Genomic DNA, 27,824 nt, shown 5'->3' with positions numbered 1-27,824 from the left:
TTAAGAGCCTTTTGCAATTTTGTATTTTTCAGCATCTCTTCGGCTCTAAATGACAGATGGCATTTGATATAGCCTCAGTCTATTCACATTTGATTCACTCCCCAACCCTAGTGCCAAGGTCTACTCCTGACAGGAGAAACAAGTTAACAGTTTCACTTGGACTGTTTGCAGCTGGAGGACACAATGATCTTGACTTGAAGGCTTCAGAATGTTTCGTATGTGCTCTGTCAGTACCCATCTTCTCTCACCATCCTAAAAGCAGATTTGTCCAGTTGAGACATGTCACGTTTTTTATGTGTACAGCAGGGGCGCTAGGACCGTGAGGGAGAGCGCCTCTAAATGCATTTTCAGTAACATTTTCAGACAGTTATTTGTAAGCGCGTTTGAGCCGGATAGCAGTTGAAGCGACTCACACGGACGGACAGCCACTTTGAGTAGGAATGAATATAAGCCAATAGTTGACTCTCACCAATAAACTTTGCTTTGACCGAATTGATTAGGACACGTTATCAAAGTGGGGACTCGCTCTCTGCGGAACTGTGAAGAGAGAGAGAGAGAGAGAGAGAGATAGATAGATACCTGTCACACTGAAGCGATGGGAGAAATCTGGAGAATTGATATGCCCGATATTTTTGAAGGGGGCGAAAACGTGAATTGGATTTAAACACAGACTAACCTTTTAACAAAAAGGTACAGTATGACATTTATTGTCATTCTAAGTAGCCTAATAATTTGTTAATCGTTATTTTGAATATAATTATAGCTGGTTTGTCACCAGGAGGCTACATTGTAACATCACTTTTTTTAGTCTGGGAAATGTTTTGCAAAGTAACTAATATTGTTGCTCCACTACTGTAAGTGAACGTTTCATAGCTAAACATGTACTTTTGCCAAAGTCACTCCCCCCCTTTCAGTGAGTTGAGTATACTGCCTCCCACCCAGCACTATTCCCCTGTATTGGTGCAACTCAATAGTGACAGGGCAAGGTAAACATCATCTGTTGTCTTTGGGGTCTAACAACAACCCAACGAGTGTACATGGCACAGTACTACATTCACTCATGATGAATGTGGTTGGGGAATGACAAAAGACCCAGTGAGGGGGTTTTCAGGACAAAGCTCTGGCCCTGGGAAGCAGGTTGTTCTCAGAATTCCAGAGCCTTCACTCAAGGGTCAAAGATGAGATGAAGAATGCCGACAACAGCTTTCAGGTGTACATATATCCATTATTCGAATGTTTATGTGCTTAGTAGCTTATATATGTGCATTGATGCTTGTTAGCCTCTCAGGATCCCTCAGAGGGCTATTTGTATTTGTATTTATTATGGACCCCCATTAGCTGCTGTCAAGGCAGAGCTACTCTTCCTGTGGTCCAGCAAAACTTTGTGACATCGGCTGATGTAAAATGGGCTTTATAAATACATTTGATTGATTGATTAAGGAAGTTATACCATTTTAAAAACATTACAATATATTCACAAAAGATTTCACAACACATTAAGTGGGTGCCCTCAGACCACTACAACATATCTACAACACAAAATCCATGTGTATGTGTGTATAGTGCGTATGTTATCGTGTGTTTATGCATGTGTCTGTGCCTGTGTTTGTGTCTCTTCACAGTCCCCGCTGTTCCGTAAGGTGTATTTTAATCTTGTTTTTTAAATCTAATTTTACTGCTTGTATGAGTTACTTAATGTGGAATAGAGTTCCGTGTAGTCATGGATTTATGTAGCACTAGTATAGTACCCTCTGAGAGGGCTATAATCATCAGCTTTGCTTGTCAGAAATGGGATCTATATGGAAGGTCGTTCCATTCAAATTGCCAAATGAAATTGACTGGAATTGAAATGTATTTGAAATGACTGATGCAAGGTGCTGACAGATTTAGTGGTGGTCCAGTGCCTTAGAGAGGAGTCAAAAAGGCTGTTGGGCTGTTTGGCTCTACAATGTGTTAGAGCCGGAAGATCTTTCTAATGTGGGGATCAGTTTACTGTTGTGTACTTTGGGACTAACAATGGAGGGTCACTCAAACCAAACTCACCCTCCACAGATTATTGGAAAATGGAATAAAGACTCACCATGATATTTCTTGACGTTTATTATCCATTACTTTGGGTCCCTCATCAAATGCTTGCTGATTATAGGTTCGTGTGGTTAGATGTGTGATTCTACTTGATATTCTATCCCTTTTCCACAATTAAAGCTAATCTGTCTCAGACCATGGAAACTATAAAGGTTACAGTCTATACAGACTTTAATAGCCTTAGAAGTTGACACTCATGTTAAGTCCTCTCTGACATGTTTGTAAAAATCCCAATAAAAGATGGCTAAATGGAGATGTTTGATGTGTAGGGGATTAGAGACCAGGGGTGTGTGGCGACTGCTGTTTTTGATTGCATAGCAGTGTAGGTCAGTAACCCCTCAAATGGAGTCCCTAGGCTGCATCTATTCAAGACATGAGCACCTTTGAGTAACTGTATCTTCTCTGTCTACACTATGATGATACAGTTGTGTGGTGGGAATTCCACTTTTTGCCTCCACCTTTCCCCTGCCTCTCTTTGTATGCCAATGCCTATTGTTCCACTCCCCCCCCCCCCCCCCCTTTCTCCCCAATTTTGTGGTATCCAATTGTTAGTAGTTACTATCTTGTCTCAAGGTCGAAAGCCATGCGTCATCCGAAACACAACCCAACCAAGCCGCACTGCTTCTCAACACAGCGCCAACCCGGAAGCCAGCCGCACCAATTCGGAGGAAACACCGTGCACCTGGCCACCTTGGTTAGTGCGCACTGCGCCCGGCCCGCCACAGGAGTCTCTGGTGCGCGATGAGACAAGGATATCCCTACCGGCCAAACCCTCCCTAACCCGGACGACGCTAGGCCAATTGTGCGTCGTCCCACGGACCTCCCGGTCGCGGCCGGCTGCGACAGAGCCTGGGCGTGAACCCAGAGTCTCTGGTGGCACAGCTAGCGCTGAATTATTCCACTTTTATGCTCCACTAATACCTGGCACGAACATGGGAGGGGATCAGAGACCAGGGTGTGGTGACCGCTGTTTTTGACTGCATAGCAGTGTAGGTCAGAGTGTGTCCTGATCTTGTCCGTTTACACTTATAAGATCTGATCAAAATCAGTTCACAATGCGTCTTTTAATCGTTTACGCCTATTTGAAAATGTGGGCATAATACGAATGTGGACATTATCTGGACACAGGATGCATGTTAGCACCAGGTATAAACGGGTCTTGAGACACCTGCTCTCTTCTACGCCACTAGAGCCTGAGGGTCCATAGTTTTCCTACCTATCGAGTTCCCACTGGACCCTCTGAGCCTGCCTACGACACTCATACATAGAAAGGTAGTTAATGTTTGACGGCAGACACCACCTTGCCCCAGAGCCTTATCATAAATATAATTTGAGACGCCCTTCTCTTTCCGCAGAGCAAGCTGGAATGCACGTCCCCTCCCCTTTAGTCCACCTATCCTCCCACTCATACACAACACGGTAGCCAAGATTCAAAACGTTATGATACGAATGAATTTGCAGACAAATAAACGGTGCAACGATAAGTGTCCTAACTCAACGACCGATATCCAATGTGTGTCCCAACAGCCACTTTCCCTATGTACTCTTATCTTGTGTACATAACCAGATGGCTTGTATAACAAACCTCTCTTTGAGCACTAAGACCACCAGCAGAACTGACATTTTAATGCTTGTCATACCCTTGTAGCGTGGTTTAAAATGACATTTTCTGAATAGCCCACAGTATAGACAGGAACAAGAGCTGCATTGTAACCTATTCAAAGAAATGAAAATTCAGACCTGCATTGCAACATGAGCCTGCATTAGCTGATCCCGCGTGTATGGGCTCTGAGCGAGGGGATTTGGAAGCCATGTGTCAGACTGAGAGTGGACTGGTTTTATGGGGGATTATGGGTTGAGAGTGTTTGTGAATGATGTACTTAAACTGGGGAGACAAGCCAGTAAAGCCAGTGTTCTCCACACCGTTGTGTTTCATTAGTGATGATCTGTTTTTAAGCGTCTTTAATCAAACAAGGTTTCTGCAAAGTCCATGACATTCCTAGTTCATCTATACCCTACTGTTCCTCACAGATAAGTAGATTCCTTTTTTTGTGTCTTTTGTGTATTGTTGTGGAGCGTACATTAAATGTTTTATATGTTTTTCATTTCAGTGTTTTTCTCAATGACCATGTATCCACATCCAAACTCTGGCCTGGCTCATCTCTCCATCTTAGTCCTGCTCCTCTCACTCCTCCTCCCCCTCTCTCTGCCATCTCGAGCCCCCCCTCACCAACTCCCCGTCCACCTCCCCTCACTGGTGCCCCATGCACCCCTGCCCCTCTCCCGCTCTAGCTTCAGTTCCCAGACTCAACTAGACTTCACCACTCACTGCAATGCCAGCTGTTACCACAAAGGAGCGCAAGAGAGCAGGCGAGAGCACCTGACTGAGCAGCTGGCATTCGAGACGCTCTATGCAGACGGTTCTCGTACCCTCACCACTGTGGATGTGGCGGATGAGGATAATTATGAGGGCACCATCAGTCCTGCCATTCAACCTCCAACAAGAGGACGTAGAGTTACCAGTAGGCACAGACGTCAGAAAAGACAGATCTACGGGGCTGATGGGCGCTTCAACATACGCGGTGACCACTTCCTGTTGGACTACCCATTCTCCACAGCTGTGAGGATCTCCACCGGCTGCACTGGGGTCCTAGTGTCTCGACTCCATGTCCTGACGGCCGCCCACTGTGTGCATGATGGGAAGGACTACGTCAAGGGAGCCCGTAAACTGAGGGTAGGCTTCCTGACTCCTCCGTACATCAACGGCACCAAGCCCAGCCAGACCCCCACCAAGAAGCCCCTGGTGCGCTGGGTCCGGGTCAAACGCACCCGTGTCCCAAAGGGCTGGATCCAGGGCCCCCAAGAGGTCAGCATGGACTTTGACTACGCCCTCTTGGAGCTGCGCTGGCCCCATCGCCGGCCCTTCATGCGTCTGTCTGTGGCTCCCTCCTCTGACGACCTGGCAGGGAAACGCATCCACTTCTCTGGGTTTGACAGTGACAGGCCTGGGGAGCTGGTCTACCGCTTCTGTCCTGTGGAGGACGAGTCTAACGACCTGATCTACCAGCACTGTGATGCCCGGCCGGGGGCCAGCGGCTCTGGGGTGTACGGCCGCGTGTGGGACACGGCTCTGGAACGCTGGGAGAGGAAAGTCATCGGCATTTTCTCTGGACACCAGTGGCTGGAGATTGATGGGGAGAACCGCGACTACAACGTGGCTGTGAGATTCACCCCGCTGAAGTTTGCCCAGATCTGTTACTGGGTGCATGGGAACCGAGTGGACTGTAGTCAGGACTGAGAGAGAAGGGGAGGGGGGATGGCCTATAAAAAAAGAGGCTATGAAGTCCATGACAGATAACTATTTAAAGTAAGCACAAAAACCTTTAAAGGAGATGTGGAGAGGAAATTACTCCCCAACTCAATTTTTAAAAGGGTAAGAGTGAAACTGGATTTAATCCTAATAAAACATCTACAATACTATCGAAAACAGGACTGCTAAACCGTCATACACCGTAACAGGTTTCCCTTGGAGGTGTTAACCACTGTGACTAGGAGCCTTGCTGTTTTATAACTATGGTAGCAGCCATTAACTTTATACTTTGGAATAGTATTGAACAGCGTTAGCCAATGGAGCAACTATTGGACTTTGTTTTTTTTAGATATCATACTCTCCCATTGTTCTCCGTAATACTGTGGCTGCATGTTTTCAACATTTAGGATCAAATGTGCGGGTGTGGAGTTGATTTTACAAAGAGATGTGGGGAGGGTACCGTCACTTAAGGATGTGAATGATTTTGGAAAGTACAGGGACTTCTCATTCTGGATTAGAAAGACACCTGTAAAATATATACACTCAGCCCCAATGGTCCAGAGGCATATCTAGCCACACTGACAAGATACGGCACCTCAATACACCAAACATGTCAAAAAGGGTCAAAGGTATCAATGGTGAAATCAACAAAAGTCAGACTCTGAAAACCTAAGGGAATTTCTTACTCAATGCTGGCAGCATAAACTACTTGCTTTCAAGCGGGTTAGGGGGTGAAAATCAGAATGTTGGTGACATTTTTTGTAAATGCCTATTTTAATAAATCTTTTAGTTTATCATTAATGCTTGTGTCAGTTATGGAAACCAACAGGTATACAAAAAATGAGTTGCTACTTGCTACTGTAAAATGGAATCCACTTTTCGGAGTTAGAGTGCCCTCATGTGGTCAGTATGTAAACATTTAGGATACATGCCTTTGGTCTTTATTTAAATTTTTTCAAATTTGACCACTTCTGACAATAAAACTCAATCAAGCAGATGTTAAAAGGTATACATTGCACAGAAAACCAAGTTCACCAATTTCAAATAAAAGTATCACTTCCCAGTGTAAGCAGGTTCCTGAACCAACCAAACATTTAATAGATCAACGAAGTGACAATTTATTCAGATATTACCCAGACACTTAACAATGATTTACACAGGAAGCCCATTCCGATCTTTCAACCAATTATTGGCAATATATTTTCTCACTGGCCAAAAGACCAATAATTAGGCAAAAGATCAGAATTGGGCTGCCTGTGTAAAGGCAGCCAATAGGATATCAATATTTTTGCCTAAAACACATATTCCATTTGGACAGGCTAGATTATCAACCATATTAGCTTGTCATTCCTCAAATCACACAAGCTAGACAAAAATAAAAGGCAGAGTACAAAGTTCGTTTAGTGCCTTTTTATTAGAGATAAGGAGACGATACAAAACATCCACCATTCAATACCAGTCTAAATTCTGAACACAGGCTGTTCAAATACGTCACCCCCATCTTACCTTCACACTTTAAACCCACCAGATCCTGTTGTATAAGGAATGTGTTCAATTACTACATCAATGCCATGGTTTATTTATTTTAACTCAGAACTGGAAATAAAAATAACTGGACTCACTTAAAAAGTCATGTAATTTGCATTTTCAACCCCCCCACCCCCAAATGAACCGTGCTCCCCCGGAGAACGTCGATGCGTCACATGCAATCGATCAAGCATTAATGGTCTTGTACTACACCTAGTCTCAACTACACACACTTAGAAAACTTAACTAGAAGTTTGGCAAAAAAAAGGTAGTTGTATAATTAAGAAAATTATCTTGCTGGAGCCAAGTTGGAATTGTAACAGTTGTTGCCCTGTCCCTTTTCTCTGTGATCTGGATTCCACTAGAATGACGACAGAACAAAACCATGTCCTCAAACATTTACATATTTAGTCTTCATAATCATCATCATCATCCTTCATCAATTTTTTATTTTTTTTTATTGCTTTTTTTAGTGTGCGTTTTGTTCGTGTTCATTATGTCATGTGAACTGGAATGACAGGCTGCATTTGTGGAATTTGAAAACTGTCACTTTCAACCCCCCCCCCCCCCACAATACCCCTCCCCCCAACGGTCCCACAAATGATCCTGGTCCTGCTTTGCCCCTCCTCCCAACCATATTGGAATGAACAGCCAACCCCTTCAGATGTCTGGCTTCAGTAGAAGCCTGGGGCTAAATTTATAGAGGGCTTCCTTCCAGGGTGATTACCGATGAACCTCCAAGCTTGTCGGCAAGGGTGCGCCGGTCCTTGATGTCTTCCAAACCGTTCACTTGCCACTCGTGCTTGATACCTGAAACAGAGGGAAAAATGTAGCTTCACATAGGACACGCTGCATATTATTACCCCCCCCCCCCCCCCAAAAAAAAATAAACATAATTAAATTACACAGAGCTATAGAGTTGAGCAAGGAGATGCCATTTAATTTGAGGAGAGCCCACAGAGCCCAAAAGTTCGATTACACCTGCAACTGTCAGTGCTTCTCACCTGTGAACTTCTTCTTGATGGCATCCTTTGAGCTGGCGTAGATCATCTTGCTCTTCAGGGGAGCGCCATCTGGGGCCCTATGAGGGAGGGGTAATGGTTTAACCATTGTCCCGAGTGTTGAAGCCAAGTGACACCATAGCAGAAAATGTACGATGCCCCCCTCAGCCTACACACAAGTCTAGCCGAGCCCCCCTCTCATTCCTCACCAGAAGATGAAGACCAGGTCCTCTTTCTTGGTCTCCTTGGTCTCGTAGGTGGCGTCGTAGAGGGCGTAACGGCAGTCGTCTGGGGGCAGCATCTTGACGAAGTGCAGGTAGGGGTCCTGGACCGTGACACCCACGTCTCCTGTCAGGATCTCTTGGCCCTCCTCCAGGATGATGTGCTTCTTGTCCTCGCTCAGGCAGAACAGCACCGCCTTCTTCCTCTTCTTCTTCTCATCCTCGTTCGCCTGTGCCTTACGCACCTTCATCTCGTTGAAGACTGTGATAACGTCATCTGTTACTGTCACCCCGGAAGCCTGCGCAGAGAGGGACAGAGAGAGGTCAGTGAGAGTAGTCATATACATCTGCCTTGGACTTCTCACACTGCAGGAACCCTGCACCCTTCAAGGACGGCTGATAAAGGGAATCAATAGGGAGGTAGATGCACAATGACTAGCATTTATGAACAAGCGGCCATTAGTCCTATGGGTGTGGGGCACCATAAGCCAGATTGCAATCCTATGGTTTCTATGACCTCTACCCACATGATCAGTCAAGAAATGGCGACTATACTAGTCCCCATCCATGGCACTGACCAGAAAAGCATGATGCATGGCATGCATGACTCAGCAGGCGTGGCATTCAGAATAAGGCACAGGGTTGAACCCCTTTTCCAAACTAGGGCACAATCTGGGGAACCCACACCAAAATCTCTGATGAGTAAGGGATACCTGTAGCTGTGAGGGGGACAGATGAATGTTGGTCTGTCTGGTGTACCTTTGTAAATAAAGTAACATGCCAAAGGTGCATTGATAGATTGCCACTGCCTGATAAGGGCCAGTTACAGGTGTCTCTGAAAAAAGGGCAGATAAAACCAGGTTGCACAAGGAGGGGTTTTCCCTCCTACTATAAACGTGTAAAGTATGTGAGAGCCAGCCATGCCACGTAAGTAACTGCTTTACAAATAGCCATGGGAGTGAAGGTGGGGACAGGAATTAAGCCTTAGAATGTGTGGGTCGGTCACAGACAATGGATCCTCTGTGGGGGGAAAAATAAATAGGCCACATCAGAGTCACAACAGCCCTATAAACCTTGCTCCGGTTTTCTGATTTCCATTAGGGCATTTTACCCAACAGGTATCACGTCAACCCATGCAGGAACCGGCCAGAGGATGTTACCAAGTGTCAAAACATCCCTCCGTCTGGCAGGTTTTGGCCAATCCCTTCATCAGCCTTCTGCCAAATCAGGTAGACTAGACTCTTTTCACCAAGTAAAGCCACATCCATACAACCGAGGCGGCCTTCATTAAAAATGTCCTCCTGGCTTGAGAGTGGCATCCATGCCTTCCAGAGCCCTGCCACTGTAGTGACCCACTTTGAAGTAATTTGTGTGTGAAGGGTGTGGGCCTGTTTGCTCTGGGTGTGAGGATGGCCAGGACCTGCGAGAGACCTCACTGGGCTCAGGACCTAATCACCTAGTGGTGAGTTTAGATCCAAACATCTGGATTAGAGACATCCTCAACAGGTGGGAAAAGACATTGCAAGAGTATTAGAAGTACTGCCGGGGAAAGACTTCTATTTCCAGGGCAATCATTTTTTCTAGGAAGAGCAAGGCACCACTACCAAGGGTGAAGCGGCCAGAGTGTTTGAAGAGGAGCTGCATGGCAGTTGGCTTCACTTAATCCTACCAATCTTCCAAAACAATTAGCACTCCTGCTACTATTCTGAGATCTCTTCAGACAATGCATGTTTCTTCACACTGCAGCAAGCCACAACAGACTAAAGCGCTGACTGGGGATAACTGTATGAAAAGACAAATACCCAGAAGCCAGTGGAGATTATACCCTTTTAGTCCCTCCATGCAGAAAGCATATTCTTTTCAGCGCAAGAGAGATCCCTTTCTTCCTGCCATAAAATACCACAGAATGTTGCCAAAAGTTAAGGTTCAAGTAACAGCATATGATAAGACAGATAATGTCAGGTTCGTGACTACAAAGGTAGTTCTCCAGACTGACCGTCAGTTGAGGCAGTGAAAAGGGACAATCGTTTTATTAAAATTCACTTGAAATCAAGTGAAAAAAAATCTAAAATAATCCTTCACCAAGTAGCTGTTATCAACAAGAAATGACTTCACCCAATCATTTTACTTCGTTTGTCCTGCGTCTGTCCAACTGCACCCATAATAGGGCACTAAAGACTACTGTGGGCTCCTCCGGAATAGCTGGGACAGAACCAGCACGTCCTTCAGCCTAGCCTTGGACCCAGCCAGCTCACTACTCGGCAGGAACAGGGGCCAATCGTGTCCAACAGTGACCATTCATTCATCGTATACACAATAGAACCAAAGCATTGATGTCATGTTGTAATACATTATTCACGTGATCAAGAACGGCACATAAGGGACTCACAAATGAAGAGCAAGTGGGAAAATATCATCTCTAATCAGTCAGATTCACCAAATTAAGAACATAATTTAATACCATGCGGAAAGCATGACAATAAAACAGAATTTGCGCTTTTGGACAAACATGTTGATAATTCGACAAGTTTATTCAGGGTTAAGCCTAGGTACGTTGAGTGAGACCCGGGTGCGTGCCACACAAACATTTGACGGATTGTTTATTGCGTATGCTACAGTAGATTTGTTCGTTCCAAGCATCCCGGCACTTCGTTCCGTAGAAACCAGGAAGAACGACGTGGGAAACGCTTGCAAAACCATTAGCGTTAGCTCGTGGAATAACGGTGTCATCCCCGACAATTTCTCATTTTCGCCTGACTGTTATAACGTTACCCATCACTAAATAAATAAAGTTCCTCAGGATAGACATGTAATAGCCAACGTTAGTTGCCTACTGTTTACAATAGAGAAAAGGTTCAAAAATGTTCTTTGCACCAAAAACCAGGGTGGGGCCATGAATGCAGTGATGGCACATGTGCACTATATAAGGCAAAACGATATCGAGAAAATACCAGACCGCTAACGCGATTATTTTCACACGTTGTAAACAGAAGTCCCATCCATAATTTAAGTTAACGTTGGTCAATTGTCATGGCACCTACGCAAGTTAGTTTGCTAGTTAATAAAAACAGAAGGGGCTCGTGCGACTGGTGGAGACAAAGGAGGTGGAAATCAAATTAGCTAGTTAGCTTGCTAAATGGCTAGTTAGCTATGTGTAGGCACAGAAAATGCACTCCGTTAGCCATGCTAAACTAGCTAAACTAGCCTTTAGTACCGGCAAGGCCAGAGTGCTAGATAGCTGGCAAATTTGAGGGGGTGGCGGGGGTGAGTAGTACTGGGCCGTAACTAGCTAATTAAACTAGATAGCAGTCACTTATCACCGAATATGCTACTTGCAACTCGTTGCTTACAGTGCTAGACTGGGCATTAGGCCTTAGTGACGAGAGATTGGTGATGGAGAAAATGGCGCCAGGCAGTTTTTGGGTCGTTTTCTTTCCATACAAACACGTCCTATGCTAGGCGATTATAACGTCAAGAGACGAGCAAACATTTGCATAAAACATGCTTTTATGAGTTAGGGACAGTCACTTGATTGATTCAAAAACACTTTAAAACGAATTTACAACCATCCAAGATTCAATATTCAACTAGGAAACGTTCCAGAACACAAGCATAGCAGTCACAGCTGACCCGACAATCTGATGATGCTGTCGGTTTCATCTCAAAATGAACTCGCTGTTCCCTAGCTAAAATACATTGCATCAACAAAGAAAGCGAAAAAACAGTAATGATACTTGTGTGATATATATATATATATATTTGTTTTCAATTATATACCACATAGCTAGTTGTTAAATGTAAACGTACCATCGCTGTTTGAATTGGTCGGCGTCTGGTTAGAAATTGAATGAGCTGTGTTGCAGTGTCGATCTCGCACACACTTGATACAGCACGTGAACGCGCTTAGCTGCGCGTGATTGATGCCGGGGTGAGAAGCGCGAGCATCTCCAGGAAAGAGTGGTCGTTAGCTTTAACATGGAGCATGGTGGGATTAGAAATTATAAATTTTTGCCAAACGTTTAATGTTTGTCCAAATCAAAAATAACATGTGAACAAATAAACAACATTTATATCAAATAGAAGTCTATTTTCATTTTTTAAATGAAATTAGAATTGCACGGATGCGAGGATGAGTATCCCTTAATTTTCAAAAGATGCTGCATGCTGTTGCTTTTATGCCTGAGGCCGGCCACTGACATTCACTTGAAAAAATATTTTGGGGAAAACATTCGCCCTGCATCACAGTGATTCTATGAGTACAATATAAGACTACGGACACGTATGCTATTCAGATACGATAATAATTATTTATCATAGTGTAGGTTCCATAATAACTCAGTATTCGGTCTCATTTGCTCTTTCTCGCCTCACCACACCCCCTCTACAAGGATTGTTGAACTCACTTCCAAATATGGAAGCGAATGGTGGCGGCGGCAGTGCACGCGCCTCGGTTCAACAAGGCAGCCCGCGACGCCGATCACCATATAAGGAAACAAGGACATGATTTTCGCTATAGCAAATTTCACTGCGCAGTACATACTGGTGGGAGCAGCATTGTGGAGCATAGAAAAGAGTGACAGCAAGAGGGGGGAAGTAGGAGAGACAAAGACAAAATAAAAAGAGGGAACGGCTCCGCCACTGGAGTATGAATGGATAATAACCCCTTTTCATTCGGTTACAACGAAGCAGTGTACAACACAAAAACCTGTCCTTTAGCACGCCCACCCTATGAATTAATTCAATAACCCTGCTTGATGCCAACTAACAGTAAGGGGTGATTGATTCATCATCATTAAAAGACAGCAATCTTATTGCAATATTCATAATATCATCAATCATCTGTAGGCCTATATCCATTCCATACTGACCCTATCAGTAAAAGGAACACCAGAATCATTTAATGAAAAATGTTTTTGGCTTGACATAGGTATATATATATATATATATATATATATATATATATTCAATTTATAGTGAAATAGGTATATGAACTAGTCAAGAACTCAACCAAACTTACAGGTCTTTTGCATTTTATTTGGCTTAAGCAATACTTATTCTAAAAATTGTAAATAAAAACATAGTTACCAAGGCCACAAAACAATATTGCAAAAGATGATTAAAAAAAAAAAAAAAAAAAAATGAATTTCATACATCTACTGTAATGTATATTTTTATTTGTTGAATGAGTTAAAAAGTAACAGTACAGAGAGGAGGGAGAGTGCAATAGTAAATGCGGAAAACGCCTCCAATTGTTTGCCTCAACAATGGAATGGAACACAGACATGGAATGTGCAAAAAGAAAGTCAGACACAATACAACTTTTAGAACTATGTATAATTATCTGGATTCTGAGGACAAGCAAGGTCTTTTGCCTTTCATTGCTTACAGGTAATTATTTGGCTGACAGGTGACCAAGGGCCTCATATTACCCATCACTTGTTTACACACAAACCAGTTAACCTAATCCAGATTTTTTTTTTTTTTAAGTTCTCAAATGATCACAATCTAATTTCAAGTGATCCTCTGTATAGCGAAATCTTACATATAACATCTTTGGAGCATTCATTCATCAAGTAAGTGCCACTTAACTAACGTTTCTCAACCAACCATTCAATTTCAGAAGTAACGCAATAAATTTTTGGTCAAGTTACAAGGGAGAAGTGGTGCCTCTAAAGTGTGCTTGTAAAAACATAAAATGAGAGCTATTACAGTAGGATTCCAAGCCTGGAATAAAACACAAAAGCAAAAACAGTACAACAAGGAATCCCTGACATGGATAAGGGGAAGCAAATAAGGAGCATGCTGCAAAACTGGGAATGGGATGGAATGTGCACAAGGCCACAGAGAGGTACAAAGAGACCAGCATAAAGTCAAGAATATCTGGCTACATGTATACCCCATTACAGCACAGCATAGGTAAATTCCATCAGGAGGATAAATTGCTCAAGTCTAATTTGACTTAAAAGCCTCCATGCAAGCCTCTTAGTAATAAGCATTGGTCACAAAGGATACATAGATTATGATGCATTGAAATCCATGGCATGTCCAATAACAATGCATTACTTGGGTCTAGGGTGTCTAAGTAAACATCACTGGGTTGTCTTTACAGACAAGGAGGAGTGTGTGAATGGCAGTGTCAGTCAGTGTTAAAAACAGGTCCAGAGGATTAAACAATCCCATGGGTATGAGATAATGCACCTTTGCCCCAGATACTCTGTAAGACTATGGTCTCATCTTGATGTAGATAGAGTGATGTAGTGTAAAATTGTGCGATTGAAAAGATGCTGGTGTATGTGCATTATGTTGACCTCCCACTGCCATTGTAATCATGTGTTGGTGTTGTAACTGCACCTTGTCAGTGCTATATGTCGGTTCCATGTGATAGCATGGTAAGGCTTTAGTGCTGGGATGTGTGCGTCTTGTATTGCAATGAGATAAAGAGGCCATCTAGCTGGATTTCTTCATCTTAGCCACCGCTGGCCTCGACTTATTCAACACCACAGTGGCCTGAAAGAAAAGGACATCATTAAATTGCATTGAATGAAACATTTAAATAAGGGTACTTGAATTACTTCTAAGGACATTTTGATTCTTAACAAAAGTTCACAAACAACTATGCTTAGCTATTTATTTATTTTTACAGTCCAACTGCATACTCTGTGCACCAACTGTAATGGGCCTTGTCTCATGTCTCACCCACACCTACAATTCAAAAGATGTTCTCACCTGCTGCAGTATGACACCTGCCGTCTGGTCGATGGCTCCCCCCAGCCCCCGGTATTTTCCCGAATAGCGTATGAAGGCCCAGGTGAGCATGGCGACCATGGCCAGGCCCAAGACACAGTCACATGCAAAAGCAATGGTAGCCAGGCCGATGAAGAGCAATAGCCCTGACAGCACGTACAGGAAGCACACAAGGACAAACAGCACTGCAGGCGTCCGGAATGCAGTGAAGACATTCTTTGACTTTCAAAGAGAAATAAAATAAAATATTAATCAAAATGTTTATCTGTAAACTGAACTTCAATAATTCTACCTTTTATGTATCCACAGTAAATTTAAAATGGAAAATAAAATGTTTACTGACAAAAATGGATCTGGTACCAAGTGATACCACTGGGTTGTGAGTCAGTCTCTCTTACCTCATTGTGCTTTCTGAAAGACTGCCACAGCTCTACCAACTCGGCCTCAAGCTGGTCTTGGTAGCGGTCACAGAACTCCTGTCCTCCCATCTTCTTAGTGGAGGAGAAGACATGGAGGGACTCCTGGAGGAAGAACTGGTGCTTCTCCTCCAGAGAGGCAGGAGCCACATAGGGAAGGTCTCCCCCGCAGACCTTTAGGACGAGAGAGATTAATACAGAATGCAAGGCCTTAAGAGTAAAGAGGAATTTTTATTTTAGATGAAAAAATGCACATAGATTTCTTTGCCAAGAACACAAACCCACCTTCTCCATGTTCTTGTAATACTGGTCTTTGGCTGCCGCCACAGCTGCCAGGTTGTTGGCCTCTGCTGTGGCCTTGTGTGAGAGAGATGCAATGTACATTTACTGGCAGTGGACTAGTGACATTCAACAAAAACTCAAGACTTAAGAACCTCAAATATTAACTTGTCTGTTGGAAGAGCAATACAGCATTTACATTACATCTCTCAAAGAGGTGTAATGCTGAAATCTAAGTGATAAATGGGTGTGTACCAGCAGCATGGACTTTGGGTGTGGTAGGTCTTCACCCTGGTAGATCTTGATGTATGCCTGAAATCAAACATTCCACTGTCAAACACAACAATGATACAAACCTGGCAGTCAGGAACCTCAGAGGGCTAAAAACACAGTCTCACCTTGAAGAACTCCAGGAGGCCCCTGCAGGTGACTTTGTTGCCGTTGATCTCTTTCTCAGCCAGGTTGTCTGGATGCAGCAGTGTGGGGATGAGGTTGCGTAGCTCCTCTTTAAACTCTGGAGCCACATCTGACACAGGTTTGAAACCGATTAAGTTCCTTCCTCAGACACTCAGGTGGATATCATTAGATGGATTAACAAGATGGACAAGGAGCAACCATACCACTAAGCTGGCCCTTGAAAGCGGGGCTGGTGGCCACCTTCAACCCAGGATGTGGTAGCAGGAAACAGTTGATGGAGGTGAAGCAGGAATGAATGTGTTCCCTCACTGTCTGTAGTTCCTCATGCTGGGTCTCTTTCACCTGCACAACATCACAAATACTGGTTACTATCACCAATGCACACTTAAACCTGGCAAAGTGTACTCTCTCATCTTACACATTGCAGCACCAACAACATTAAATGGTACCCTAAAAAGGGTCTAGTACCTGTAGACGTTTATCAAGGAACTCACTGCCTCCCTTCAGACCATATTTATATTCATAGGGAAAGCTCCAATCCCTGATTAGGAACATCAGAGACTGAGAAAATGGGAGAATGGAGCGACCAATATAATTAAAAACAAGGCACATATAATAATGCACTTTTAGTTAGCAAATATTATAACCTAAGCAGCAAGCAAAGTCAAAGGGAACTTAAAGATGATTGGTCTAGATTCTTAATAACCAATTGCTTTGTATTTATAAGACTTTTAGTTCTCATACCTGAAATGGCTTCAGGAAGATTTCATCCATGGCGAGGCGTCCATACTCTGTGAACAGCTGGAAGAAGACAGAACATAAAGGATGTCCTTCATTATGCAGAGGAAATAAAATAATAAATGACAAAAATTTACTTTAGGTACATTCAAATTCTCTGATTTTGAATGAGCACATTGATATCCAAAACCCGTGTCAGGTTTTTTAATCCCCTGATATTTCCATGCCTTTGGGGAGCAATGCTCTCAGGTTGTGGAACAGGTAGAACATGTTAGTCTGTCTGACACCAGACCACATGGCGAGCTGTGTACACACTGTTGGGTCTGAATACCCTGTTTATTTTTTAACTCTCATTGAGTCCAACATTTACAGTAGTTTTAGAACTCAGTTTTGAGCAATCAAGCTGATTGAGTCCTCTTGCTGCTTGGATTTGAAAAATGAATAGTTGCAATGGAAGGTGATGGGGCTGGAGGGCTGTGTGTGTGGGTGTTTCAGTGAGAGAGACCCAGAGAACCAACCACTGTAAGAGCACAGCCCCTTTCATTATCGGAACATTACAGTGTCTCCCGAGAATCGAGTTAGCAAGAGTCTGTCGTTTCAGACAGGCAAACATGTTACTGCTGAGGAAGACGGACCTGCAGCTGCTGCAGATCATCTTCCTGAATGTTCTGTGAGAGGTTGTAGATCTGCAAGAGAGAAACAATCACAACCATATTACATACATGTTTTTAAAAAGTAACATCAATTACAACAAATTACATGAGTGCATAGCAGACCACCTGTATTGAGCTGGTCATAGTACTGAGGGCAAAGATTGTGGCACAATCTTTCACGGTGGATTGGTTGTCAAATGCACCCTGGGTGTCCATCAGTAATACTGCCACCTATCGAGGGCAGAAATCAATGCATCAATCAAATGCATAATACCAACACAAACATTACAATTTGCATACTTCTGTGTTCCAATGCACATATCAATTTTTTGCACAATCATTCCAAGGAGCATAGTTTTGAATGTTGGAGTCAGTACCTCCATCCCATCACTCTTCTCCACCAGGAAGACCTCACTCCACAGCTGGATGCCGGTGGTCTCTGGCTCTGAGCCCCCCCTCCATTTAAACCCAGTCAGGGGCTCATCCTCCTGACCCAGCCACTCCTCACCATGCTTCTGGAGGAATACAGACGTCGCTACACATTACTGACTGGTCAGCAGCCCTGGGATTAAGTCTGATATCAGGAAACAATTCACGTCACAGCGAAAGATGGTATGTGACATAAAACAAATGACATACTGAACTTTGAACCAAGTGTGGCTGTACATGTTCCATTTTCAGAAACACTGACCTTCCTGTACATGTAGCGGAGCATGAAGTCCAGAATGAAGCTCTTGCCTTTCCGGAAGGCCCCGGCCACCGAGAGCACCACCACATGTTTATCCCGAACCTCCGGTGCAAGCAGAACCCGTCCTAAAGCCTCTGTATCCAAGGCAAAGGAGTGATCTTTCTTGCACACTGTCACAATCTGGACTGGACCTGGCTCACTGCCCATCGCTCCCTGTGGGTGACGGGACAGACATGACATTTTGACTTATATGTAGGTACTTATCTGAGGCGTGAATTGTTTCATGTTATTGCCGGTTAGATGTAGGCCTGTCTCACATCAAGCTGATATCAATGCTGATGATACTGTATAACTACTGGGTGTTACAACTCTGGTAACTTATGCCCTTATATTTGGACATGTCATCTCACTCCTTGTATAAACAATTCAAGCTCAAACTGAGGCCATGAAAGACAGAGTAGCATAGAAATGTTATTCCCCCCCACCCACGAGGAAAACCCAATGAGAAATTATTCATACAGAGATACTCTTTAAATCATTAGACAATGTTGGTCTATGTGCAGGACTGTATCTAAGTAATGTGCGATACATCAACCCTGCTGAGAGCTAATGCACGCTCCACATCCACGCGGAGATTCCTTTAGCCTTCTCAATGAGGCTCTTTGTTGCAGTGCTAGTAGCCACCCTTGCTGAAAGGTGGGGAAAAGGCCAATAGGGCTATATCAAATCAACACAACATTCCAATTCTTTACCTGGTTGGAAGCTACATCAATATCCCACCTTACTAGACATTCTTAGATCAGACTAAAATGAATGTGTTCACACACTATTACATTACTCCTGTCATAGACAAGATAGCCAATTAGCAATTATGACCGGTGCTCTGAAGGTGTGGTACCATGACTGTCTGACAGGCAGTGTACAGAGTAACACAGGTTTCGCTTATCTGTGTAACTAGCTAACAGTACATAGAAAGGCCCAAACAATTTCACACTCCTTTTATACTACTACCAGTCTAGACAACAGTTTATGCCTACTCTAAATCAATAACAATTTGATACATTGAGGGCATTAGTTGGCAAGTGAAATTATTCAGCAATCTAGCTAGTTGACACGGCATAGTACAATATTTTAGCTAACGTAACTGACCGCACGCTCAAATTAGCGATGCTTTTAGCTCGCCGAAAAAAGCAACTAGCTAACAAACATTCTCACAATTATTAACATTTTACTGTTCATTAACAGTCGTTATTTATTAACTGAAACACTGTTTTACCTTTGGTATCCCAAATGAGCGAATTTCACAGGAACAAGCTAGATAGCTATGAGTCAGAAAAATAACAACACTGCAACCATGAAAACTTTCCAACTACGAATTGTCACTTCCGTGTCCGATCGCCTTGTAGTTTTAGTGTTGATCAATGGTGTAATCCAGGGAAGTAGTTAAACTACATTTACAAAGATCCTCCAGGCAATAACAGTTGCGCTAATGATGATGGCAAATGTAGTTTTATCGAAGTGCTACGAACGCGGAATATAAAGTGTGGTTATGCCATCAACACCACACCCAAAATCGACTTTCCTACATAGCTATGATTTTTTTCAACATGTTAATCTTGCGCTTTGGCTCTTGACATAATACCTAGACGGACACAAATAAAAATTTGCATTTATTTCGGTTACTTGTTATTTCCAGTCAAATGTCTCCCCACTAATTAGGGGGTGTCAGTCTGCACATTGAATCCAAGGAATGCAAAGATCTTTAGAAATATAAAACTATAGAAATATTTGATTCCTTGATAGATTCCCATAAAGTATTTGAAAAAGGTGTACATGATAAAACGTTTGAACACAAAAAAATATTAACAGTTCGTATAAGAGTTTGGTGCTTTATTGTTAATACAATTATGAAATGAAAAAAAAAATAAGAGTTGAATTAATGACAAATGTCTAATGTTTCTTTCTAAACATAGACAAAGCCTATAAAATAAATTCTGCCCAATAATAAGTGTTCAATAAAAGATGCACTTGGTAGAGATTATTATAAATTCAGATTCAGGATTCAGAATTGAACATACATTTCTTTGTCCCCTGAATCTGAGAGTGGATTAATTGGCAGTAGATTTCTCATGTTATCATTCATCTGTTGTATTCCATCAAAATATAGAGGCCTTGATTCTTATCAGTACAGCGTCAATATTTTTCCTCCTCAATTTATACCAAAAGCATACGCCAATGTCTGGTATATGTCAATGAGTGTGGCGAGTGGCTTAAATGTGTTTACATGCATCAGGTAAGGTGGCTTGGATGTGCAATCATAGTAGCTACAGTATATCACTTTATGACAGCAAATCAAATCTCAGGCAGTGTCAAAATGTCAGCACACAGCAACGTATTGCCAATTTATATTACTCAGGTTACACATAATCCCCTTACATCACAGTGTACTTCAGTCTATTGGTCAATTTGTTTAGACCACACTGCATGTCCTTATCTGTAGATCAGTCTAATGTCCACCCCCTGCCAGGTCCAGAAGTGACCCAGCAGCCTCTTGGGCCTCAGCATCCAGCTGCAGGATCTGTACGGTCTCCAGATCCAGTTCAGTGTCCCCGGGCAGGACCAGATACTGGTACTGGTGATACTGGTAGTAGTGTAACTCTATGTAGCCACTGTCTGACAGGGGGTCTTTCTCCATCTCCTCACCAACCTCTTCCTCATATTCCATTGCCTCCATGTTGACCATCTCCTCATGGTCAGGGGTTAGAGGGCAAAGTGGATATGAGGAGAGAGGTGGGTTGTCTAAGGTCAAGGCTGGGGTAGAGGGGGAGGAGAGGAGAGTTTGACAATGGGAATCTGTGTGAGAGAGACCCAAAATAGTTTGTATACTGCACATTGAAAAATGTGGCACATCAACATCCATGTGGTTGATGTGCAATTGTTTATAATAGTGTCCTATACAGTAGAACAATTGAACAGTTTAAAGAGATTACAGTAGGTCTGGGTATTGCTAGGGACCTCATGATACGATATTATCATGATACTAAGTTAATGATACAATTGTAATTTTCACAATTCTATATGTATTGTGATTCAATTCTGCATTTTATTGCAATTTGATGTTCCAAACATGTTCCTCACAAAACAGTGCATTCGGATAGTATTCAGACCCCTAGACTTTTTCCACATTAAAGTTACATTACAGCCTTATTCTAAAATGAGATAGCCTTATTCTCCAGAGATGTTTGATCGGGTTCAAGTCAGGGCTCTGGCTCGGCCACTCAAGGACATTCAGAGACTTGTCCCGAAGCCACTCCTGCGTTGTTTTGGCTTTGTGCTTAGGGTCGTTGTCCGATTGGAAGGTGAACCTTCGCCCCAGTCTGAGGTCCTGAGTGCTCTGGAGCAGGTTTTCATCAAGGATCTCTCTGTACTTTTCTCTGTTCATTGTTCCCTCAATCCTGACTAGTCTCCCAGTCCCTGCCACTGAAAAACATCCCCACAGCATAATGCTGCCACCGCCATGATTCACCGTAGGGATGGTTCCAGGTTTCCTCCAGACGTGACGCTTGGCATTCAGGCCAAGGAGTTCAATCTTGGTTTCATCAGACCAGAGAATCTTATTGCTCATGGTCTAAGAGTTCTTTAGGGGGCTTTTGGCAAACTCCAAGCGGGCTGTCATGTGCCTTTTACTGAGGAGTGTCTTCCATCTGGCCACTCTACCATAAAGGCCTGTTTGGTGGAGTGCTGCAGAGATGGTTGTCCTTCTAGAGGGTTCTCCCATCTCCACAGAGGAACTATGGAGCTCTATCAGACTGACCCTTGGGTTCTTGGTCACCTCCCTGACCAAGGCCCTTCTCCCCCGATTGCTCAGTTTGGCCGGGTGGCCAGCTCTAGGAAGAGTCTTGGTGTTCCAAACTTCTTCCATTTAAGAATGGTGGAGGCCACTATGTTCTTGGGGACCTTCAATGCTGCAGAAATGTTTGGTTACCCTTCCCCAGATCTGTCTCTTTACACAATCATGTCTCTGAGCTTTGAGGAGAATTCATTCGACCTCATGGCTTGGTTTTTGCTCTGACATGCACTGCCAACTGTGGGACCTTATATAGAGTGCTGTGTGCCTCTCCAAATCATGTCCAATCAATTGAATTGACCACAAGTGGACTCCAATCAAGTTGTAGAATAGCAAAGGGTCTGAATACTTATGTAAATAAGATGCTGAGGCCCAAGAGGATGCTGGGTCACTTCTGGACCTGGCACGTGGTGGACATTAGACTGATCTACAGATTTAGAAAGAAACATACCTGTCTATATAAAAGGTCCCACAGTTGACAGCGTATGTCAGAGCAGAAACTACACCAGGAAGTCCAAGGAACTTTCCGTAGATCTCTGAGATAGAATTGTGATGAGGCATCCATCTGGGAAAAGGTATAAAACTATTTCTAGAGTGTTGAAGGTTTCCAAGAGCTCAGTGGTCTCCATCATTGGAAAATGGAAAACAATATTGAACTACACAGACTCTGCTTAGAGCTGGCCATCCAACCAAGGAACTGGGAAAGAAGAACTACAGACTTAATTGGCTGAGAAGGGAGAACCCACAAAAAGGACAACAGTCTCTACAGCACTTCACCCAATCTGGGATTTTTGGGAGAGTGGGCAGATGGAAGCCACTCCTAATAAAAAGGCACATGACAGCCTGCCTAGAGTTTGCAAAAAGGCAGATGGAAGACTCAAAGCAAAAAAATATTTGGTCTGATGAGACTAAGATGGAACTCTTTGTCCTGAATGCAAAGCGCTATGTCTGGAGAAAACCAGGCACAGTTCATGACCCATCTAACACCATCCCTACCATGAAGCATGATGGTGGCAGCATCATTCTATGGGAATGCTATTCAGCGGCAGGGACTGTGACACTGGTAAGGATAGAGGGAACAATGAATAGAGCCTAATACAGGCAAATCCTTGATGAGAACCTGCTTCAGAGTGCAAACGACCTTAAATCTTCACCCCAGTCTAAGTTCCAACAGGACAATGACCCCAAGCATACAGCCAAAGCAACGCTGGAATAGCTTAAGAAACATAATGTTAAAGTCCTTGAGTGGTCCAGACAAATCCCAGACTTGAATCCTATTGAAAATCTATGGAAAGACTTGAAGATTGCTGTTTACCACCACTCCCCTTCTAACTTAAGAGCTTGAGAAACTCTGAAAGGAGGAATGGGATAAAATCCCCAAATCCAGATGTACAAAGCAGATACAAACATACCCAAGATGACTCAAAGCTGTAATCCCCTCAAAGTATGACACAGGGGTGTTATTACTTATGGAAAAAATATATTTCTGTATTTCATTCTCAATCAATTTGCCCAATTTTTTAAAACACGTTTTCACTCTGTCATTATGGGATATTGTGCTTAGATTGGTACTGTATATCTCACCTGTCAAACGTTTGGACACACCTACTCATTCAAGGGTTTTTCTTTATTTTTGACTATTTTCTACAATGTAGAATAATATTGAAGACACAAAACTATGAAATAACACATGTAATAACCAAAAACAAGGTAAATTAAAATATATAAATATATATATTTTAGATTATTCAAAGTAGCCACCCGTTGCCTTGACAGCTTTGCACACTCTTGGCATTCTCTCAACCAGAACCTTGAGGTAGTCTCCAGGAATGCTTTTCCAACAGTTTAAAGGAGTTCCCACATATGCTAAGCACTTGTTGGTTGCTATTCCTTCACTCTGCGGTCCAACTCATCCCAAATCCTCTTAATTGGGTTGAGGTCAGGTGATTGTGGAGGCCAGGTCATCTGATGCAGCACTCGGGGTAACTCTGGGTCTTCCAATCCTGTGGCGGTCCTCATGAGAGCCAGTTTCATTATAGCTCTTTATGGTTTTTGTAACTGCACTTGAAGAAACTTTTTTAAAGTTCTTGAAATGTTCCAGATTGACTGACCTTTGTGTCTTAAAGTAATGATGGACTGTCGTTTCTCTTTGCTTATTTGAGCTGTTCTTGCCATAATATAAGGACTTGATCTTTTACCAAATAGGGCTATCTTCTGTAAACCACTCCTACCTTCTCACAACACAACTGATTGGTTCAAATGTATTAAGGAAATAAATTCCACAAATTAACAAGGCACACCTGTTAATTGAAATGCATTCCAGGTGACTACCTCATGAAGCTGGTTGAGAGAATGCCAAGAGTGTGCATAGTTGTCATCAAGGCAAAGGGTGGCTACTTTGAAGAATCTCAAATATATTTTGATTTGTTGATTACTACATGATACCATTTGTTTGATTTCATAGTTTTGATGTCTTTACTATTATTCTACAATGTAGAAAATTGTAAAAATAAAGAAAAACCCTGGAATGAGTAGGTGTGGCCAAACTTGAGTGGTACTCATATATATACACACACAAATCAATACTTGGAGTCAAAGTATCAATATAATATCATCCAAAATAACATCGCAAAATATAACTATCAATTTTTTCCACCCATCACTACATTACAGTGTATACCCTGTAGACAATCTAAGTGGAATGTAGGGAGTTACTGGCCTTGGCCAAAACCAGTTTTACATAAGCACTGCACTAAAAGAGAGTGACATAAAGAACTGAGCCAGCGTGTTGCTATGGCTATAAGTTGCCAAGGCAATAGAAGGTTGTTGTCAAGACAACAGCACACAAACTCACCAACCATGCAACATGCAGAGAAAGGGTTAGGGGGAGGAAAAAATTTAATTAAAAAAATCAGCAGACGAGTTGAGGCGTAATAGATAGATCAATTGTTCCTCAATTGAAAATAAGTATTTAGATTAAACTATGAATGAAAAATTAAGAGGAAACTCACATCTTAAAAAAAAAACTTTTGTAAGAGGCATTACAATACTGTCAGGGGCTGTAGTTTACCCCAAAGTTCAGCATGGTTATCAAGATCTATGAGGCTGACATGCTTAGTGATGGAGGGCTAACCTGAGATCTCCACAGTGTCACACACCATAGATACTTCGTAATCAGCTCCCTCCAACCTGCTCCACGGACACACAGGACAGAGAGGGATGAAAAATACAGTTAGTTGGACTACTGGTAAGGTTCTGACTGGGCTGTGATAAGTCTACTACTGTAAGACATATCATTAACTGACATTCATTAACCAACAAGTCTTTGGGCAAATTGGTCATGATATTTAACACTGAACTAAACTGCAAATGTGTTTGTTCATACTCACAATACAGGGTTGTTTAGTAAGTTACTGTTGGTGCCGTGGTAATAATGCGCTTTCCTGAGCACCTCCAGAAGAGCATGTCGATATTCTGGACACACACACCACAGTGAGCCCTTCCCCACAAACTGAAAAATAAATCATACCACAATCTTTAATATCACTAAAGACCATAATTTCAAACCAAAATCTAGACCATGCAAACTGACACATTGAAAACCAGTGAACACATCTCACCTGGCTCTTGTCCCTGTGAATCCGACGGAAGCTCTTACTCAGAGACAGGTTGTGTCGAACAGAGTTTCTCCATCCCCCAGGTGCTGCTCTGTAGTAGGGGAAGCTGTTCACTATCCATTCATAGATACCCTTTACTGGGAGCCTCTTGTCTGGCGAGTCCTCTATCGCCATGAAGATTAGACTACTAAAGGAGTAAGGGGGCTTGGATGGGGAGGGAGGAAGGTGTGGGGTAGGTATGGGATCCTGGGGCTCCAGCTGAGGCAGTGGTGTTGTTTTGGGCAGGGGCTGCAGGGGAAGCAAGTTGCCTCTTTGATGCAGCCAGTTGAGGCAGGTCAAGTCATCTTCGTCAGATGTGGTTAGAGAGTTTAGGCAGTGTAAGTTTTGTCCATCAAGAAACAAAGGTGGGGACAAGGTGTGTAAAAGAGGGGAGAGAGGTTGAGTCTTGAGGTGAACTGAAGCTGGGGCTGTGGGACAAAGTGAAGTAGGGGATGGCGGGATTGATAGAGGAGACAGAGGGAGTGAAACATGAACAGTGGAAGAAGTTTGCAAAAGAGAGGAAGATAAAGGCAGGCAGTGGTAGAGAGTGGCGGGATAAGGAAGAGACATAGGGAGGAGTGGCAGTGTGTGAGAGTCACTCTCCATCTCTCTACCAGCAGCAGACTTCTTATACACTCATTCAATAGTTGATCTGATGGGCAAAGCAGAGGAGACAAACATTATTTCAATGGCATGGTCAAAAATTCAGCTGAAGTTGATGGCAATGCATTTACACAATTAGAAAAATGTAGACAAACCCAATTTATAATAGCCTTAGCAGATCAGATGGTAGACCAGATCAGTCTACTGGTTCCCAACCTGGAGTACATGTACCCCTGGAGGGGGTACCGAGTGGCACAGCGGTCTAAGGCACAGCATCACAGTGCTTGAGGCGTCACTACAGACCTGGGTTCGAACCCAGGCTGTGTCACAGCTGGCGTGACTGGGAGACCCATGAGGCTGAGCACAATTGGCCCAGCGTCGTCCTGTGGTGGGCCGGGCGCATGTACGCTGTCACGGTCGCCAGGTGTACGGTGTTTTCTCCGACACATTGGTGCGGCTGGCTTCCAGGTTAAGCGTGTATTGTGTCAAGAAGCAGTGCGGCTTGGCTGGGTCGTGTTTCGGAGGACGCACGGCTCTCCCGAGTCCGTACGGGAGTTTCAGAAATGGGACAAGACTAAATAGGATACCACGAAATTGTGGAGAAAAAAAGGCGTATTGCCAGATTGAAGTGCCCGGCGGGCCGTACTTCCCTCCCCTTGCTATAGGGTGTACTTGGGAAGACTCAAAAGACCATAGGCCTACTGGTAAAATGCACACGAGGAAGTACTTCGTGGGTTCTCCGGACTGATTCGGGGTACAGTAACCAAAAAAGGTTGGGAATCACCTTTTGAATAAAAAAAAATAAAAAAAACAATCGCTCTTCAAAAGCTTCACTGTGCACTCCCTGCACAAAGAACCTTCAGTTGGTAAGAATAAAAAAAATACATTAGCTAACAAGTTAAAGATTAAGACAAAAGTCTGAACAAAGTCCTCCCCATTTCACTTCTGTAGCGGATAAATGATTTCGCTATAAACTAAGTTACTAGCATTCAGACAGCTAGCAAATAGGCATTGGACAGGTGCATGCATAAAATCCTTTTGATTGGAAAACAACTTATTTTCATAAGGGTAAATGGAACATTCTGCCCATAAAGCCTCATGGTGCTCAACAAAGGTGCTCAATGTGCTCATACTTCGGAAAATGGCGGTAGAATATAAAGTTACATTTAGCACCATCAGTCAAGCAGTCTTTTGTCAAATAGCCCTCTGGAGCAGAAATACTTGAGAATGAAAATAGACAATGCATGTCTTACCTATAAAGCAACGTAAATAGTTGTCAGGGGATATTAGTAAAAGGCTTGAGACATGCTAAATCTCCCATTCAACGGTTTAAAATATTGTTAGAGAACCATACAAAGAATCTAAATCTAATTCCCGACTATCCGCGATCTCTTCCAGGGTTCCCTTGGAAACCAAAAGGACGCTTTATAGATTGCCCGCCGCCTGCGCGTTCTCGCCTTAAAGATACAGTTCTGTCTTTTGCCAACAAATTCTTTATTTTACTAGGCAAGTCAGTTATGAACTAAATGTTTATTTACAACGGATGGCCTGCCTCAGCCAAACCCTAACGACGCTGGGCCAATTGTGCGCTGCCCTATGGGACTCCCAATCACAGCCAGTTGTGATACAGCCTGGAATC

The 27,824-nt window shown here is 43.2% G+C and overlaps 4 protein-coding genes across 11 annotated transcripts; 1 reads left to right on the top strand and 3 right to left on the bottom strand.

Moving 5' to 3' along the window:
- The first annotated feature begins 242 nt into the window (after positions 1 to 242).
- LOC109864753 (serine protease 23) lies at positions 243 to 6,892 on the top strand. 2 transcript variants are annotated; one of them, XM_020452681.2, is made up of 2 exons: positions 243 to 690; positions 4,197 to 6,892. In XM_020452681.2, the coding sequence occupies exon 2, from the start codon at positions 4,208 to 4,210 to the stop codon at positions 5,381 to 5,383; it is 1,176 nt and encodes a 391-aa protein (XP_020308270.1). In that variant the 5' UTR covers positions 243 to 690; positions 4,197 to 4,207; the 3' UTR covers positions 5,384 to 6,892. The 2 variants fall into 2 exon arrangements, with proteins under 2 accessions (XP_020308270.1, XP_020308271.1); XM_020452682.2 differs by having other exon boundaries at positions 243 to 1,210; positions 4,197 to 6,890.
- Positions 6,791 to 12,503, bottom strand: LOC109864754 (cofilin-2-like). The gene is made up of 4 exons (XM_020452683.2): positions 11,952 to 12,503; positions 8,133 to 8,443; positions 7,927 to 8,003; positions 6,791 to 7,732 (listed from the first exon to the last, which is right to left on the bottom strand). Exons 1-4 carry the CDS (start codon positions 11,952 to 11,954, stop codon positions 7,620 to 7,622), a joined length of 504 nt encoding a protein of 167 aa, XP_020308272.1. The 5' UTR covers positions 11,955 to 12,503; the 3' UTR covers positions 6,791 to 7,619.
- A 795-nt stretch (positions 12,504 to 13,298) lies between these two features.
- Positions 13,299 to 19,508, bottom strand: LOC109864752 (atlastin-3). Of its 3 annotated transcripts, none has more exons than XM_020452679.2 (14): positions 19,356 to 19,508; positions 18,083 to 18,292; positions 17,769 to 17,906; positions 17,518 to 17,622; positions 17,374 to 17,424; positions 16,745 to 16,801; positions 16,469 to 16,561; positions 16,204 to 16,342; positions 15,982 to 16,109; positions 15,839 to 15,895; positions 15,590 to 15,661; positions 15,287 to 15,478; positions 14,871 to 15,110; positions 13,299 to 14,651 (listed from the first exon to the last, which is right to left on the bottom strand). In XM_020452679.2, exons 2-14 carry the CDS (start codon positions 18,284 to 18,286, stop codon positions 14,592 to 14,594), a joined length of 1,536 nt encoding a protein of 511 aa, XP_020308268.1. In that variant the 5' UTR covers positions 18,287 to 18,292; positions 19,356 to 19,508; the 3' UTR covers positions 13,299 to 14,591. The 3 variants fall into 3 exon arrangements, with proteins under 3 accessions (XP_020308268.1, XP_020308269.1, XP_031654120.1); XM_020452680.2 differs by having other exon boundaries at positions 17,769 to 17,903; positions 19,356 to 19,487; XM_031798260.1 differs by lacking the exon at positions 19,356 to 19,508 and adding an exon at positions 18,832 to 18,990.
- Positions 19,509 to 19,954: 446 nt separating this feature from the next.
- On the bottom strand, positions 19,955 to 27,611 carry si:ch211-145o7.3 (forkhead box protein N2). 5 transcript variants are annotated; one of them, XM_020453078.2, is made up of 5 exons: positions 27,439 to 27,611; positions 25,547 to 26,234; positions 25,316 to 25,437; positions 25,060 to 25,115; positions 19,955 to 20,932 (listed from the first exon to the last, which is right to left on the bottom strand). In XM_020453078.2, the coding sequence occupies exons 2-5, from the start codon at positions 26,186 to 26,188 to the stop codon at positions 20,586 to 20,588; spliced, it is 1,167 nt and encodes a 388-aa protein (XP_020308667.1). In that variant the 5' UTR covers positions 26,189 to 26,234; positions 27,439 to 27,611; the 3' UTR covers positions 19,955 to 20,585. The 5 variants fall into 5 exon arrangements, with proteins under 5 accessions (XP_020308667.1, XP_020308669.1, XP_031654119.1 ...); XM_020453080.2 differs by having other exon boundaries at positions 19,955 to 20,890; XM_031798259.1 differs by lacking the exon at positions 27,439 to 27,611 and adding an exon at positions 26,341 to 26,655 and having other exon boundaries at positions 19,955 to 20,890.
- Positions 27,612 to 27,824: the final 213 nt, after the last annotated feature.

Source organism: Oncorhynchus kisutch, linkage group LG19 (genome assembly GCF_002021735.2).
Source record: "Oncorhynchus kisutch isolate 150728-3 linkage group LG19, Okis_V2, whole genome shotgun sequence".
Classification (NCBI taxonomy): domain Eukaryota; kingdom Metazoa; phylum Chordata; class Actinopteri; order Salmoniformes; family Salmonidae; genus Oncorhynchus; species Oncorhynchus kisutch.
The sequence above is the reverse complement of the archived record's forward strand: the minus strand, read 5'-3'. Positions and strand labels throughout refer to the sequence as shown.

Excerpts from the sequence above, each read along its gene's own strand:
- LOC109864752 (XM_020452679.2), bottom strand. The coding sequence starts at position 18,286 with ATGGGCAGTGAGCCAGGTCCAGTCCAGATTGTGACAGTGTGCAAGAAA. Across the intron at positions 17,425-17,517 it reads CTATGACCAGCTCAATACAG|ATCTACAACCTCTCACAGAA; the intron begins GTGGTCTGCTAT and ends TCTCTCTTGCAG. Across the intron at positions 15,479-15,589 it reads ATTACAAGAACATGGAGAAG|GTCTGCGGGGGAGACCTTCC; the intron begins GTGGGTTTGTGT and ends CTCGTCCTAAAG.
- si:ch211-145o7.3 (XM_020453078.2), bottom strand. The coding sequence starts at position 26,188 with ATGGAGAGTGACTCTCACACACTGCCACTCCTCCCTATGTCTCTTCCT. Across the intron at positions 25,438-25,546 it reads TTCACAGGGACAAGAGCCAG|TTTGTGGGGAAGGGCTCACT; the intron begins GTGAGATGTGTT and ends TTTATTTTTCAG. Across the intron at positions 25,116-25,315 it reads TTACTAAACAACCCTGTATT|GTTGGAGGGAGCTGATTACG; the intron begins GTGAGTATGAAC and ends TCCGTGGAGCAG.
- LOC109864753 (XM_020452681.2), top strand. The coding sequence starts at position 4,208 with ATGACCATGTATCCACATCCAAACTCTGGCCTGGCTCATCTCTCCATC.
- LOC109864754 (XM_020452683.2), bottom strand. Across the intron at positions 8,004-8,132 it reads GACCTGGTCTTCATCTTCTG|GGCCCCAGATGGCGCTCCCC; the intron begins GTGAGGAATGAG and ends CCTCCCTCATAG. Across the intron at positions 7,733-7,926 it reads CATCAAGAAGAAGTTCACAG|GTATCAAGCACGAGTGGCAA; the intron begins GTGAGAAGCACT and ends CCTCTGTTTCAG.